The sequence below is a fragment of the Coenobita brevimanus genome, chromosome 6 (assembly GCF_032717465.1).
Source record: "Coenobita brevimanus isolate Jiangsu-jjx chromosome 6, ASM3271746v2, whole genome shotgun sequence".
Taxonomy (NCBI): domain Eukaryota; kingdom Metazoa; phylum Arthropoda; class Malacostraca; order Decapoda; family Coenobitidae; genus Coenobita; species Coenobita brevimanus.
In genome coordinates this window covers 49,401,618-49,418,158 of record NC_136959.1, presented here as the reverse complement: position 1 = coordinate 49,418,158, position 16,541 = coordinate 49,401,618, and the positions used below count along the sequence as shown (strand labels likewise).

General features: G+C 41.7%; 1 protein-coding gene across 1 annotated transcript in view; it reads right to left on the bottom strand.

The window, feature by feature from the left end:
* Window positions 1-16,541, bottom strand: part of LOC145401950 (uncharacterized) — a 240,300-nt gene that overhangs the window by 66,099 nt on the left and 157,660 nt on the right. Inside the window, exon 6 of the mRNA XM_080274059.1 lies at window positions 13,438-14,257. Within this exon, the coding sequence (XP_080130185.1) occupies window positions 13,438-14,257 (820 nt within the window). The remainder of the gene's footprint in view (window positions 1-13,437; window positions 14,258-16,541) is intronic.

Here is a 16,541-nt window from a genome sequence, read left to right as displayed (position 1 = left end):
CATAAACATTATCAAACTCTCTACAACAATACCCTACCTCCAGACATTCCAACACTCGCAGTGGAGAAACATCTATGTACTCACTTCACATGTAGGGCAACAGAATACCTTGATCAGAAGACTATAATACAAGTCCCCCACCTGACATCCACACATCAAAAGTGTCCTTACATAAATAAGATCGGGTACATCCTGCTAGGCTTAGCTCAGGACATCACCAAGCCTTCCTCAGCTACCAGATATGATTTGGGTTTGGTGGAGAATCACAGCTGACACATGCCTAGCTTGTAGAATGGGCCCCACACAACATATTACACATCATGGAGCAGTGCACTGCACACACTACACGAAGATGCAGACACAACATTAATAGTGTAGGGAATCAATGGGACAACCCACTGGGGTAACTGCTTATCTGCTGATGATGGGTCTGCCTCATCAGGCAGACCAGGGTCAAGCAAGAACTAAAACAACAATTCTGAGGTAACATAATTCCCTCATCCAATCATCTCTCTCTCTCTCCATTCACCAGTACATCACACTGAGTCAGGTAAACCTTCTCTTTCAACAACCATCACTTTACTCTTATTTACATATACAGTACTTTCAAAACACAATGCTCACTGACATTAACAAAATACTGCTCCAGTCTGCAACACTCCTGCAAGTAACATCATCTGCATACACCAAACTTGAGATAGTGTACCTTTCATCCCTCTCTCCTCACCTCAAGCTTTAACCTCTCTTATAAACCCATTCATATACACTGAACCACTCACTTACACACCAGTTATCACACCGTCCTGGAGTCCTCTTGCCAGTGACAGGTGGTGGTGACCATCATTCACTCACTTCATGTAGTGCTGGCTACTTCTTCCTTCACCTTTAACATCCCTGTGTCTATCATCCTCTCTTCCATTTTTTTCATCATTCCTGTCACTTTTATTACTTTTCTCTTCACTTTAGGTAGCTCTACACCAATGACAAGCCTAATGGGTTCCTGTAGCCTAGGAAGCCATTTACAAAGCTCTATGGTAACCATAAAACCAAATAACATCCTACTATGGTGCCTCTATTAACTAGTCTTGTTTTGTATCAACTCCATAGCAATGGCCACTTTTCTTCCCTGAGGTACTCTACTGCACTCTCACTTCATCATCGTCCCAGTTCTAATCACTGCCTACGAGACGAGGCAAGATAACATCAAGAAACAAAAGAAATAGCATCTAACTCTGATAACTATGAAACAGCATGATGAGTGAAATGAGCCAATCCTTCACACAACATACAACTAAGCTATGAGATCCTGGCTCCACCTCACTATGAACCCCCCCTCCCCCCCCTTTTTTACAATTAAGGGCACTTTACTCATCATTGGAGAGAATTCCATCAACTAGACTACTGGTGTGGAGTTTAAAAAAATTTAAATGAAAAAATAAAAAAAATAAACAGATGTTAATCATAATCATCATCATCTGGACCTCCTTTCCCACCCTAGGGCAGGGTGTTAAACCCTTGTCATAAGCATCTCCAAACATAGTTACTTCATCGGTCCAGTCTAATCCCAAGTTACTTCCTTAGCATCCTCACTTCCATACCCCACTTATCAGTAGGTTACATGTACTCCTATACCATACCGGTACCTATCCACCTTCTTCACTGTCTACCAAAATTCCTCCCATCTTCCAATTCACTCATATGTATCCTGTTCACCAACCCAGCTCCAACCGTAACTACTGTCTCCTCAGGTAAAACAGAATTTCTGCCTCACCAACCAAGTCAACCATTACCCTCTTTGTTCCAGACTGACATAGGGCCTAAATCTTAAACACACTGTCAAGTTTCTCTCTTTAACCAACCACTTCCACTGAAGAGACAACCACAAATTCTGGGACTTACCCTGGATATTCACATAAACTTTCCTCAGTATACAAATTAACATCAGTTGCAGCATCTCTTAAATTCTATGCCCTGAAGCCACAGGCACCACCTCTGAACTATGAAAAGGATCCCTGAAAACCATCTATCAGCAATTCATTAGACTGACTCTGATTTACATTAGCCCATGCTAGGCATAAAACTCAACTAACACACACACACATGGATAAGCTTCAAAAAGTAAAAAAAACAAATCTATAAGAAATAGTATCAGGATGATTGCCTACATCAAGAAACAATATGGTAATCCATCCATCCATTCATCATCCAATCCTACATTGCCCCATGAGGAGCGTAGGAGCCCGGGGATAGGCAGTTGGTCCCAACTAGATGAGAGTGAACAACAGGGTAATACTCCAATCAAATATCATATGAATATGAGAAGCATATAGTAACCAGCTTCTGCTCAAGACAAATCCCACCCCTGTAACTTTTTGTTAATCCCCAACCACAAAGAAACATAAACAATCAGTCACATTACAAAGAATATCTCAACGACATCCCCCGTCCTCCACCAACCATCACTACACTTTACATATACAGTAGAAGTCCTGTAATCCAAACTGGAGGGGACCGAGGGTCTTTTGGACTATTGGTTTTTCTGACTATCGGGAGGGCCCTTTGAAACATTAGATATACAGTGCACTCGAATAACTCACGGACTTTTAACTCACGAATTAGCTAACTCACGGTGTCCTTATCTAAGTCATCATTATCACCACACTTACGGAAAATGCTTTAACTCGCGTTTTTCCACTAGACATTGGATTATTTCTGAGATGTTTAACTCACGGTATTGTAGCCACAACTTGCGACTGGAAGCCAATCATATTTAAGCACACAGTCATGGTGATTGTGCAGCCAATCAGAACAATGCTTTCTCCACCCATGCCACCTACACATAGTGGCCAATACTGCAACTAGGCTAGTATGCCGAAACCGCCACCCGTCTCTCATTGACGTAAGCATTGTCATCAGTAGGATTTTGGTAATTGCTTTTCAGAATTTTTTATTATCATATAAGGATATGTAATGTCTTTTAATATTGTTTATTATCATTATAAGATATGCAGTACATACTTCTGAGACAGGATGTTAGTGTTAAGTGGTGTTAAGAGGGGTTTTGTTAATGTTATACTAGGCTACCTGACACCATGGCAGAATCAAATATATTTTTCCTAGTAAGGTGTGTTTTTTTTAACTCGCATTTTTCCAACTCACGGCATGAGTTCAGAAGGAAATTACAGTGAGTTAGGCGAGTGCAGTGTATGTACTGGTACATGATCATTAAATAAACATTTAAAATGATATCGGTTATTGTTTTACTCACCGGAAATGCATAGAAGTATGGATGAATAGTTGCAGGCAGATACATCCAAGTCCAAGGGCAAGTTCAAGTCAGATAAATCCTTAGATAAAGCCCAGAAAAATTCAAAAAATTTTGCCTTGACAAATTCGGAGTATTGGGATTTTCAGATAACTGATGGCCGGATTGGAGGACTTTTACTGTACCCTACAGTGTTACATAAACACATTGCCATCATAACCATCCAAAACCTTTAACCAAACTGCAACTTTCCTAGGCCACACCACTAGACATACACCCCTCAGGAACAATCGGTACCTTACCCAGACAGACACAAGTACACCTTGCCAGAATCTAATGCAGCCACCACCTTTCCCTGATAGGCTGCTACAGTGCCAACATGAGATACAACTTACAGTCCAATATGTACAAACTGCAATGCTGCCCTCCACTGCACAACTCAGTCATGTTATGCATCACACTAACACAAAACAGACAATCCTTCAACACAGTCTCAAATAAATACCTCTGGGGGGAACCAGTTAAAGTGGCCATTTTCCTGCAGTCCACTGGCTTAACATTTAGATAAGCCTGAGGCTGCACCACCATCACCCCACCAACAACAACAATAACAACCCTATCTATCAGTAGCTACATCAATCCTCTCTATACAACCATAAAAGTACATTTTCTCGTATCCTTTTTTCAACAAATTTCCTTACTACACACCTTTCAGGAATCTCATACTTCTTATCCTATCCACTCTATGTAACCAAAAGACCAGTTCCATTTCCATCAATTTCACTCCTAACTCTTCTTTCTTATGCCATTCCATGGTCTCACACCTTTGGGTTAATGTGGACACTAATACAGGCTATTTGATATTCAGCACTGCTTCATATCAAAGCCTTCCTAGCACATGCTACTTATCTTCCTGAAACCAATCTCCTCTCCACTTGCTTGTTTACACATTTACCTCCCATTTTCAATTAGTTACTTCAACAATATATGAAACTAAATATTTTTACCAATCTGTCTAATTCTCTTCACCATCACACCAGACTAAGAGTTAGTTACCTTCTCTCTCAACAACAATCACTTTACTCTTATCTACACTTACTTTTGAACTATGTTATACACCAACAATTACAAAAGTCTGAACCAGTATTCAGAGATCTGGTTCAATATCAGCAAGCAACAAAGCATCAACTCCAAAGCAACATTAGATTTGAAATATACCACCTTTAACCAGTCATCACCAACACCATCCCTCTTCCTGCAACACTCTGTTCATTATTACCTCACTGATAACCTTATCTATATATGGTCCATACTGAAAAATCACGGGGACATCACATTCCCTTGTCTCAAGTCAATACAGAAATAGTCACTGAACCACTGACTTACACATCCATCTATCCTTCCGCAGTCTTCATTAGGGTACCGTAAGCTACAAAATTTCCTTTATATGCTTCACTTCACCCCGAAGGGCTCCAACATCCTTGCATGCATTAAACTAGGTCACCTAACGGTGGCTCTCCATGCTGCTCAATTTCTAGCAGTCTCTCTAGTAAGTTCCTCATTCCTGAGGTCATACTCTACGACCTAGTCCGATTTTTTTTATTTTTTTTTTATTATTATTTTTTTTTTTTAAACCTACCCTCAATATTCACACCCCTCACCCTCCACATCCAATTGTCTTCCTCCATCCTCACCACATTCCCAAACCATCTCAATCTACCCCGTTTCATCACAACACTAATACAATTAAGTCCCATCCTTCCTCTCAACTCTTCATTTACAATTCCAATCCCCACAGGCCTGTCATTCAGGGATACACTTTGAATCTATCTTATCAGTTTCAGCCTACAAATATCCTCCTCCTTTATTCTCCTTTTCTAATTACTCTACAGCACTAAACTCCTAATTCATGCTACATATGGTACAAGAACCCTTTAGCATGAAGGGATAACCCTCTCAATGCCAGGAGGAGCAACAACACCCTGTGCTTCTTCCAACTGTCCCTTACCCATGCTACTGAGATAGCTCCAGCCCCACCTCCGGCACATATCACGTCCCCAAAATAACAAAACTCCATACACTCAAGAGCCTCTCCAGCAAGATCAATCCTTTCCGACCTCTCAGTTTCTGAAAGTTCTCCTTTGCATTATGCACACACCAAATCAGCATTACAGTCTTTTGCAGCCTACTACTAATACCGCTACATCTCTTATGCAACCATTTATCACAAACACTGCACAAAATGAGTTATATACTTCCCATACCATTGTGGCAAGCTGTGCATGACCATATTCCTTCTGCTTTGACAGTAATGCCCCCTGCCCTACATTTTATCATCTTTGTTTAATCTGAGATTAGTCTCAAACTCTTGTACCCCATTCCATCTCTTCACTTCCTAAATCTTTCTTTCATTACCCTCTCATTCTCTTCAATCAATACATCATCAGCATACAAAACCTACCTGCCATGGAAGTCAACTTCTAAAGTCACCTAAGAAAGCTTCAAGTACCATGATAAAAGAATGAGGTTTAAAACTGACCCCTGAAGCACACCAACATTCACAGAAAATTCATTGCTAAAATCTTCGTTCCCTTCACTTTGGTGCAAGCATTCTCATACACTGCTATAATCATACTAACCAACTACTCAGTCCTAAGCAATATACAGTAAAACTCCACTCTGACCACCAATAATCCATATAACCCAATAATCTGAAATTTTCTAGGCAAATTTTTAAAAAAATTTCTGGGCTTTTTTCGAAATTTTCCGGGCTTTATATAAGGATTTATCTGGCTTGGACTTGCTCTTGGACTTGGATGTACCTCCCTGCAACTATTCAGCTATACTTCTATGCATTTCTAGTGTCTAAAACAATAATCCATATCATTTTAAATGTTTATTTAATGAACATGTACATATTTCTGTTTTCAAAGGTCCCTCCCGATAGTCCGAACAAAACAATAGTCCAAAAGACCCTCGGTCCCCTGTTATTCAGATTAGCCTACCCCACTTCACTAATTCTCTGGGCACTAGCTACCTATGTCAAATGCCTTCTCCAAATCAACAAAAACAAAGTACTACCGGTACTCAGTTCTTTCCAACTGTATATTTTTTTTTCCTGAAGCTGTCGGACAATGAATATTGCATCAGTCAATCATTTGTCTGACGAACCCATACCGCTTCTCATTTAAATTTTACACTTTCCCTTATCATACCTTCCACAACTCCCTCAACTACCCTCATTATATGATCTAAAAGATTTATGGCTGCAAAACTACTTCGTACCTCTTTCCATGGCATCGTCCTTCCCCTTATGCACATTTACAGTCATGCTCTTCAATCAGTCATCCAGAACAGTGCAATCATATGGTATATAATAAAATTGATGAAATCAGTCACTCAACCAACATTCAACAGTTTTCCATCCATAACAAAGCTACATAGATAACACCTTCCATAAACCTTCCCTGTCAACAACCCTGACACAGACAGAGGGCTGGTACTACAATTCCAGACAGATCATCACTTCATACTGAACAATCTAGATCAACAAACCCATATCCCACACCATGCCCTCTTCCTCCCATCATCCTCAGACATCACCTTCTGCTCCACAAACCTTGCCCCCACTACATCCTCGAGAGTGGTCTAAACCCCAGGTTCCGATCACATCCCAATCATCATCACTACCAAAACCAAAAACACCCCAGCTGGCCACAGACACGCATACACTAATTATAAGGGCCAACTGGGAGGCCTTAACAACTGAAACAGAACATTTCGAAACATTAAACAGTATACCCATCACAAACATCAACACTGCAGTACACACTTTCAATACGATTATACAGACAAAAGACACATCTCTAGAGGCAACAGAAAGAGAGACAACCCCAACTTCACACCAGAAATTCAAGGCCTCATCAGTCAACGGGACACACTGAGACATCCCCCACCACCCATACACAAGACACTGTACAACAAATACAAGAACTCAACATTCAAATAAACAATAAAATATCAGAACATCAAACACTAAACTGGAATGAAGAGAGAAACCTGTACTGTACACAGGAAAAATCATCTGGTAAATTACCAGTATGCTGGGAATCGAACCAGGGACTCTCAGGTGAGAGCCAGGCAGCATACCACTACACCACGACCAGGTAAAAGTTAACTCACGTTGTCACAATCTTGTAACCAACTTCCCTCCACCCCCACTGTGGGCATCAAGAGGATGAGTTAACCCCCTGACACTCGGGCAAGTAGATGCTTTTAATCTATCCCAAGCACTTACGGCAAGTTAGAATGAAGAGAGAAACCTGTACTGTACACAGGAAAAATCATCTGGTAAATTACCAATATGCTGGGAATCGAACCAGGGACTCTCAGGTGAGAGCCAGGCAGCATACCACTACACCACAACCAGGTAAAAGTTAACTCACGTTGTCACAATCTTGTAACCAACATCCCTCCACCCCCACTGTGGGCATCAAGAGGATGAGTTAACCCCCTGGCACTCGGGCAAGTAGATGCTTTTAATCCATCCCAAGCACTTACGGCAAGTCAGAATGAAGAGAGAAACCTGTACTGTACACCTGAGAGTCCCTGGTTCGATTCCCAGCATATTGGTAATTTACCAGATGATTTTTCCTGTGTACAGTACAGGTTTCTCTCTTCATTCTGACTTGCAGTAAGTGCTTGGGATAGATTAAAAGCATCTACTTGCCTGAGTGCCAGGGGGTTAACTCATCCTCTTGATGCCCACAGTGGGGGTGGAGGGACGTTGGTTACAAGATTGTGACAACGTGACTAAACTTTTACCTGGTCATGGTGTAGTGGTATGCTGCCTGGCTCTCACCTGAGAGTCCCTGGTTCAATTCCCAGCATATTGGTAATTTACCAGACTAAACTGGAATAATTATCTCCAAACACTTGACCACAAAACAAACACCGGCAAACTCTACAAAACAGTAAACAGAATCACACTCTCCAACAGCAACACTACACACTCACATGTCGCCATCACAACAACAGACACCATACTTTCAAACAAACAAACAACAAGCAAACACTCTCATCAATCACTTATCACAAGTCAACCATCTAAACCCCCATCCCAAAGACCGACGTATCATCTGACGTAAAAGAAAGTTCCCCACAGATCCAGACTATGCACCTTTCACTTACAACCAGATGAAGCACATCATTAGCAACCTTAAGCACTCATCTGCCTGTGGACCAGACACCATAAGCAACATTCACCTTAAACACCTTGGATCACAAGGCATACAAACACTCACCAACATATCAAACTACAGCTACTCACACAACACAATACCCAACATCTGGAAGCATGGCATTATCATCACTATCCCTAAACCCAACATAGACCAAACGTTACCTTCCTCACACCGCCCCACCACACTCCTCTGCACCCCCTCTAAAGTTACTGAACGACTGGTACTACAACTAGTCACACCTCACATTCCCCTAGCCCAATCACAACATGACTTTAGGCCACTACACTCCACAAACACCCTTCTTACAGACCTTACACAGATAGTTTTCGATGGCATGAATTCAACTAGGCCACCACACAGAACACTCCTAGTCACACTAGACATCACCAAAGCATTTGATGCCATCCCCCACCACAACCTCACAAACAAAATACTCAACACAAACATGCACAATAACACAAAAAGATGGTTGGCAAACTACTTAGCAGGCAGATGTGCACATGTAACATTTGCCGGTCAGTCTTCTAACAGCAGAAACTTCACAAATGGCATCCCCCAAGGATCTATTTTGTCCCCAACACTCCTTAATCTATGCATGACATACCCACACCCCACACACCACATATACACATAACTTCCTATGCAGATGATATAACACTCACATGTATGCACTAAAATGCAAACATAGCAGCACACATCCTCCAGCCTTACCTCAACACACTACACGAATGGTTCACCACAAACAGGCTCAAGGTAGCCCCAGCCAAATCTACAATGATCCTTCTCAAAAACTGGACAGCAGAACACAGTCACATCCCACACCTCACCATAAACAACACTCCCCTACCACACACACACACACACACACACACACAAAATCCTTGGTGTAACATACATCAATGTCATTTAAACAACACTTCACAAACATTAAAAATAAAATAACACCAAGACTCAATGCCCTGAGGTCACTCGCCAATATAACATTCGGACACAACAAAGAAACCACCACCACAGTATACAAACAATACATACGTTCAGTGATGAATTATGCAAGCCCTGCTTGGGCTCCTAACCTCACCAAAACACACTACAGCACTACAAACCATACAGAACGAGGCCTTAAAAATAATCACAGGCTGCAAAGCTACTTCACCCACAGACCACCAACATCAAGAAACCAAAGTCCTCAAGTCAAGGATCACCTAGACATGAGAGCCACCCAGATTCTTGCTGCAGCCTGCACAAACCCACAACATCCACTAAATTACATGACAGCACATCCACCCACACGAAGGAACATCAAAACAACACCCAGCACATGATATCATACACAAATGCTGTCATCCCTCCCCCCACACCCACCTCAGACCAGCTTCCAGAAGCATATCCACACTCAAATCACTCGCTGCTCCATTCAGTCACTTAAAGACAACACACAGCTGCATGCATAGCCTCCTGACATCCATCCTTCTGAATCCTATCTCCCTCGTGAGGACAGGGTCCACCTAGCCAGGCTGAGATGTGAACACCATCCAGCCCTCTTAAGCTACCAGAAGAGGCTGAATGACTCCATCACTGATGCCTGTCCAGGATGTAACACAGCACCCCATACTATTAAGCGCATTACAGACGACTACATTGCACACAATCACCTACGCCAACAACTCAACATACACTCTTTGACAGCTCTGTGGGAAAGCCTGGTCTCGGCCATGGCTATCCTAAGGGACTCGGGGCTGTTCGGCCTGACTGCCTAGGGAACAACTACTACTACTACCTTCCCTATTTACCTTGTCATTGACTAACAGCATAAACAGCATAAAAACTATTTACAACACTGAAGTTTTTTGTCCATCTCATACATACAGAACCAGTATGTAATATAACACCTTCCATGATCTCTCCCTACTCACAATTTTTCCATCCATCCATCCATCCATCATCCAATCCTACATTGCCCCATGAGGAACGTAGGAGCCAGGGGCTAGGCAGTTGGTCCTGACATTTAAGATGAGAGTGACCAGCCTCACTCATCCCTAAGTAGCATTACATGAGCAATCAATCCCAATCACCCTTTGGATATAAACCTTCACCAGCTCAATCCGATTGGAGCGCAATAATTGCCCATTAAACCACCATGCGTCAAAATTTGGTTATATGGTTACCACCCAACATAGTAAATGGTTTTCTGGTGTACAGGAAACCCAAATTCATAAATGCCATAAAAATCTTACAGTAGCTACAGTCCTTACATATCTCCATTAGACCTACTTTCTTTAACTAGCTACTGTGACTAATGTAGCTGATCCACAAGTCCCTTACTGGGTATTGCTCTGAAACCAATGCAATCCCACACTTGCAACAGAAATACCACCCACATCTTTAGGATATATAAAAATAAGTAACAATGTCTTTAAGATTGTCAGAAGTAACTAAGTAGCTACCGGTACCAGTAATCAATCGTACATATACAGCAGAGTCACGATTTAAGACAAAAAGAAACAATGATCTTACAATAACACAGGCATTCAATTTCTCCTACAATTACTTAATAGCATGGTAATATCACTAAACCGCGCGAGAAAAACTGGGAAGTGAATGCGTTTAGGTACTGGACTTCCAGATGACTGCCTTTGTTTACAACTTGTGTGTTATGCTTTTGTTGGTCACTGACTGGCTTCCTCGACCCGACCCGACCCACGTGTCCCACGTCCAATACCACCTGCGGCTTTTTTTTTTTTCTTTTTCTTTTTATGCGAGGAAGAAGGAACCAAAGGACATGAGCCAGCAATAACAGTTCCCTCCAAGAGAAAAACAAAATACAAGAGAGCGCCAAATTCAAGATCCATTCATTTCGAGATGCCTTGACACACTGCATTTGAAAGACTGGAGATCATAGGCAGCAGGAAATACAGACAGAGGGAGACAGTTCCAGAGTTGACCTGTTGCATGAATGAAGGACTGGGAGTAACGGTTAGCTCTTGCATTAGAGGGTTGGACAGAAAAGGGATGAGAGTTTGCTGCTAGACGGGTGCTATGCACCCGTCGTAGAGGTAGAGGAATGCATGCAGACAGTTCAGAGGAGCAGTGACCATTAAAGTAGCGATAGAAAAGAGATAAAGACCCAACAGTGCGGCGAAGAGACAGAGGTTGAAGGGAGTCAGTAAGAGGAGGAGAGTTAATGAGACGAAAAGCCTTTGACTCCACCCTATTGAGAAGAGCTGTATGTGGGAAGCCTCCCAACACATGAGAGTTGCACTCCACACAGGGGCAGATAAAACCCCTGTATAGAGTCAACAATTCTGCAAGGGTAAAGAAAAAACCGAGTTGGCTTAGCACACCCAATCTCTTGGAAGCAGATTTTACAGGAGATGTAATATGATCTTTCCAAAATAAGTCCCGAGTAAATGAAACCCCAAGCATATTCAAGGATGATGGCAAGCTGCCACAACCTGCCTCAGTGTTGTGTGGACGGTCACTGTGATGAGAAGCATTTATTTGCTTATTTCCTTCTTCCTCATTCCTCCCAGAACTTTGAGCATGTGGTTCCAAACTAACTTCAGTTATGCCTAAGCACCCTGAAAGTGCTATAAACATAAGGAAAGCATTTATTCCAAACGAAACTGTAAAATTGTTGGACGAAGTGGCGTGTGGTGTGGGAGCTTAAATGCAAACGATCAGACAGACAAAATGAGCTGGGTGTGTTTACGATGTGGATAGTTTCTCTCCTGAAAAAAAGTTAATGATGAAGGAACAGTAAAATTCATATTTTCACCTTCAGTGCAATGAGTGTGAAACACAAGGCTCTGTGCCCGATCTTTGCTATGAACTAATGCCTTTGGTCGAGAATTCAGATCACACGGTATGCGAAGACACTAAGTGTTGACGTAAATAGTTAAGACAATTATGCGAGTTCAGTTCTTGTGAATTATACTGTCATACAAATTATACTGCTTGGCTGACTTGTTTATTATTCACAATTACTGCATTCGTGTGTATCTGAGAAGTGAGAAGTATGCAATCACTCCATGCTGATGACTTCAGTAAAGTTTTTCTTCCTTTACTGTTGAAGATGACTTTCAAAAATACTGTAGTTTCACACGGATTTTTTTTTTTTTTTTTTTTTTTTTTTTTTTTTTTTTTTAATGAGTGCTGAAAGTGATTCCTGGCAAAATATGCATGATGCTGGGCAGCCATTATTCACGTGTTGATTACCGTAGGTCAAAAGTTTTTGCTTGACTGGTAATGAGGACTTTCAAGAGGCTTAGTGGCAATCTTTGGTGGTCAAAAATTTTATGGAGAGTATTAGGGAGCAAAGCTAGTCAGTTAGCTTAGGTTAAAATGCACTGATGTGTCCAGTTGGTGAGACTGTATGTAAACACATTGTTTTGGGTGTCTGAAGGCAGACATATTTGTAAAAATCTATCTTTAAATAAATTTTTAATGAAAAATATGGAGCTCACACAACCAAACCCCACTATTTTACATGTAAATATATGTTACGATTTATCACGAAATTGATTTTGCATGAGGTTCTGCATAACCTTTCTTGTGCTGTATGAAGACTGTACTGTATTAGCATACACCTGTGAGACAGTGCAAAATGCAAGGTGTACGGTACCTATTGATATCAATGAACTGTTCTACTGTTATTTTGGCCCTAGGCTCATTGGGCTGTTCTCTGAAACTGCCCATCTTATTCAGTCCACCATCCCCTTGAAAGGTTGTGAATTGAAGAATGTTTGTATACTGGGCAACAACTACCTGGATATACGTCTACTGGTGCCACCATGTTAAGGCATCCGTGACCAGCACCGTCGTACTACTTAATGCTATTGTACCACCATTAGTTAGTAAAATAACATCAACTGAACTGTACATAGCAAAAAATATCCTTTCTAACAAATGGTTAGGCAACAATCTGCTTACCCTTGGCAGGATTTGTGACAAATCTTGTAGCATCTCCAAATGCATTACTGTGAAGTTCTAATCGGATACTCCCAGCACCATCACTTTTGAATGATTTTGCTAATGCATCCGATATCACTATTCCACTTGGCAAACCTGACCCAAGAATAATGTTTGGGTTGTCACTACTGCCAGGCCGAGTGTCTGTCACTGAAGTCTCTCTTGCAAAACTGGCAGGAGTTGATGGGTTTAATCTAATAGGTTGTGTGGTTGAGTTTCTCATTCCTGCAATTGCCACATTACTTAGAGTTATGGTCTGATTGTTCGATAAGCCATTTTGTAAACTGACAACAACAGGAATGTGGCTCTTGTTCCCACTAGTATCAAGCTGCAATACATTTCCCACAATATTAATAGCACCATCATTAGTTTTCACTTTTTTATTTTTATTTTTGGCACTAGTAATGGGAGCAGTACTATTTTTCAATGCTTCTGTTTGCGTGGGTCGCTTAAGTGTTGCTGTCATTGCACTGCTGTTCACCAGTCCCATACTGTTGCCAACGTGAATGTGGCCATTATACCCCGTGCTCACACTGATGCCATCCTTACTCCCAGAACCAGAAGGAACAGTTAACTGCAGTTTCTTGGCCAGCAAAGGTTTCACATTGACGTATCTCTCTTGAGTTCCACCAATGTTGAGAGTATTGCTAATGCTCGAGTCAGTTAGTATAGTACCAGGATGGGGCTTCTTCAGGGCATTACTAACTGCACTTCGTAATAAGTCTGCCCGATGATCCGAGGCCAAATATCCACCAAGCCTTCTGCAGTTGTACGAGCAAGTCTGAAAAATGTTACACATTAACATTTTGTAACACAGTTGTATAACAGTATAACAAGCAAATAAGTGTGAATGATTATATAAACACTGACAATACAAGAATGAACCAACTCTATGAATTACCATATAATCAATTATGAACACTGAAAAATTACAGGTATACAAAGTAGTCACCCCCTCTTCCTGCTCCTGTGAGAAAGGCTGTGCTTATTTGATTATTCTAAAACAGCTTACATCACAGTTCAATTAATATGATCTTTCCATTACATGACCTGTTGAAAAACAAATGCACTCCAATAAATTAATATATACAGTACTCTATATTTTTCTCATTTTTTTTGAACTTACAAAAACCAATTTTACTCCCCTAGCCACTCTGGACGGTTGAGGCTTCACTCAACAGTTTTCTTTTCAACTATACCTCAACTCTGGTTGAACACAAACTGAAAAATTCTCTATAGTCATTCCTTATTGTCAGTGGCTTCCCTAATGTCAGTTTCAGTTATTCACAAGATAATGGGCCATATAAAAATAAGCATTTAATAAACCTTCTCAAAATACACTAGTTTAAGATGTATCCCGGGATGACTTAACCTGCGTTATTAAGTATTTATGATAAGTGGGTGCATTATGAGATGTCGTGGTATTAGAGGCAGACTGCGAGATAAGGCTGATTTCTTGTGTGCAGTACATCAAGTAGAGCACATGGAGATTGTCAGGCATGAACGGATTGATCTTGCTGGTGAATCTCTTGAGTGCATAGAAGAGCTTTACTACCTGGGACACATGTTATGTGCTGGAGATGGGGCTGGAGCTAGCTCTGTGGCTAGACTAAGGAGTGGTTGGAAGAAGTTCAGGGAGCTGTTGCCTCTCCTGATACTGAGAGGTTCTCCTTCCATGCTAAGGGATCTTTGTATGCAGCATGTGTTAGTATAATGCTGCATGGTAGTGAGGCCTGGGCAGTAAAGGAAGAGGATATTCATGGGCTCAAACGAACAGAAATGACAATGATTAGGTGAGTGTGCAGTGCGTTCTTGAATGAGAGGCCTGGGGAGGCTAGGTGTACAACGGAAGAGTTCAGAGGAAGAATGGGACTGAAGTGTATTGGTGTTGTGATGAGGAGAGGAGTAGACTGAGATGATCTGGGCATGTGGAGAGGATGCAGGATGACAAGTGGGTGCAGAATGTGAGAAGTGTGACTGTCAGGGGTAGGGCTGTGAGAGGTAGACCAAAAAAGACCTGGGGCAGGGTCATAGACTGTGACCTCAGAGATAAGGGACTGAATCGGGAGGCTGCCAGAGCCTAAGCAGCATGAAGCACCGCAATTATGTGACCAAGACCGACACATGCAAGCATGTTACAACTTTTATAAATGAAACAAAACTAAAAATGCACTTTAAAAATGGATATTTAAACATCTGCTGTGTGAGAGCACTACAAAGTGTTCAGAGATACTCTCATAGTTAAATTACAGCTGTAGGGGCTCGCTTCAAGGGGTTTTAATTTTTGCAGAAATTTAAAAGTTACAGACGCCTTTATTCCTAAATGCACGCGAATAGTGAGGTACCCATGTACTTACATTTTAGTTTTGGCATTCACAAAAACATCTATGAAACAAGACAGGAAAACTGAGAAATGGCATAACTGGTTTCATGTCAGTAGTGTGTGTGTGTGTGTGTGTGTGTGTGTGTGTGTGTGTGTGTGTGTGTACAGTACTTATATATAGATATCGTTTTCGTTTTTGTTTTTGAAGGCTCCAACATGCTTGCATGCGTCTGCCTTGGCCACTTAATGGTGGCTCTCTAAGCTGCACAAGCTATGGCAGCTGCCCTGTTCAGTCCCTTAACCCTGAAGTCACACTTAATGACCTCATCCCACGTCTTTCTCGGTCTACCCATCGCAGCCCCACCCCCAATATTAACACTTCTCACCTACTGCATCCAATTATCATCCCCCATCCTCTCCATATGCCCAAACCATCTCAATCTACCTCTCCGCACCGCAATACCAATACACTCCAGTCCCATCCTACCTCTCAACTCTTCCATCATAAACCCAGCCCCTCCAGGCCTTGCATGCAGGGATGCACTGCACATCCACCTAATCACTGTCATTTCTGTACATCTATCCTCTTCCTTTACTGCCCAGGTCTCACTACCATACAGCATCACACTCTTAACACATGCTGCATACAAAGACCCCTTAGCACGTACGAAGAGTCCTCTCAATGTCAGGAGAGGCAAGAGCTCCCTGAACCTCTTCCAACCACTTCTCACCCTAGCCACAG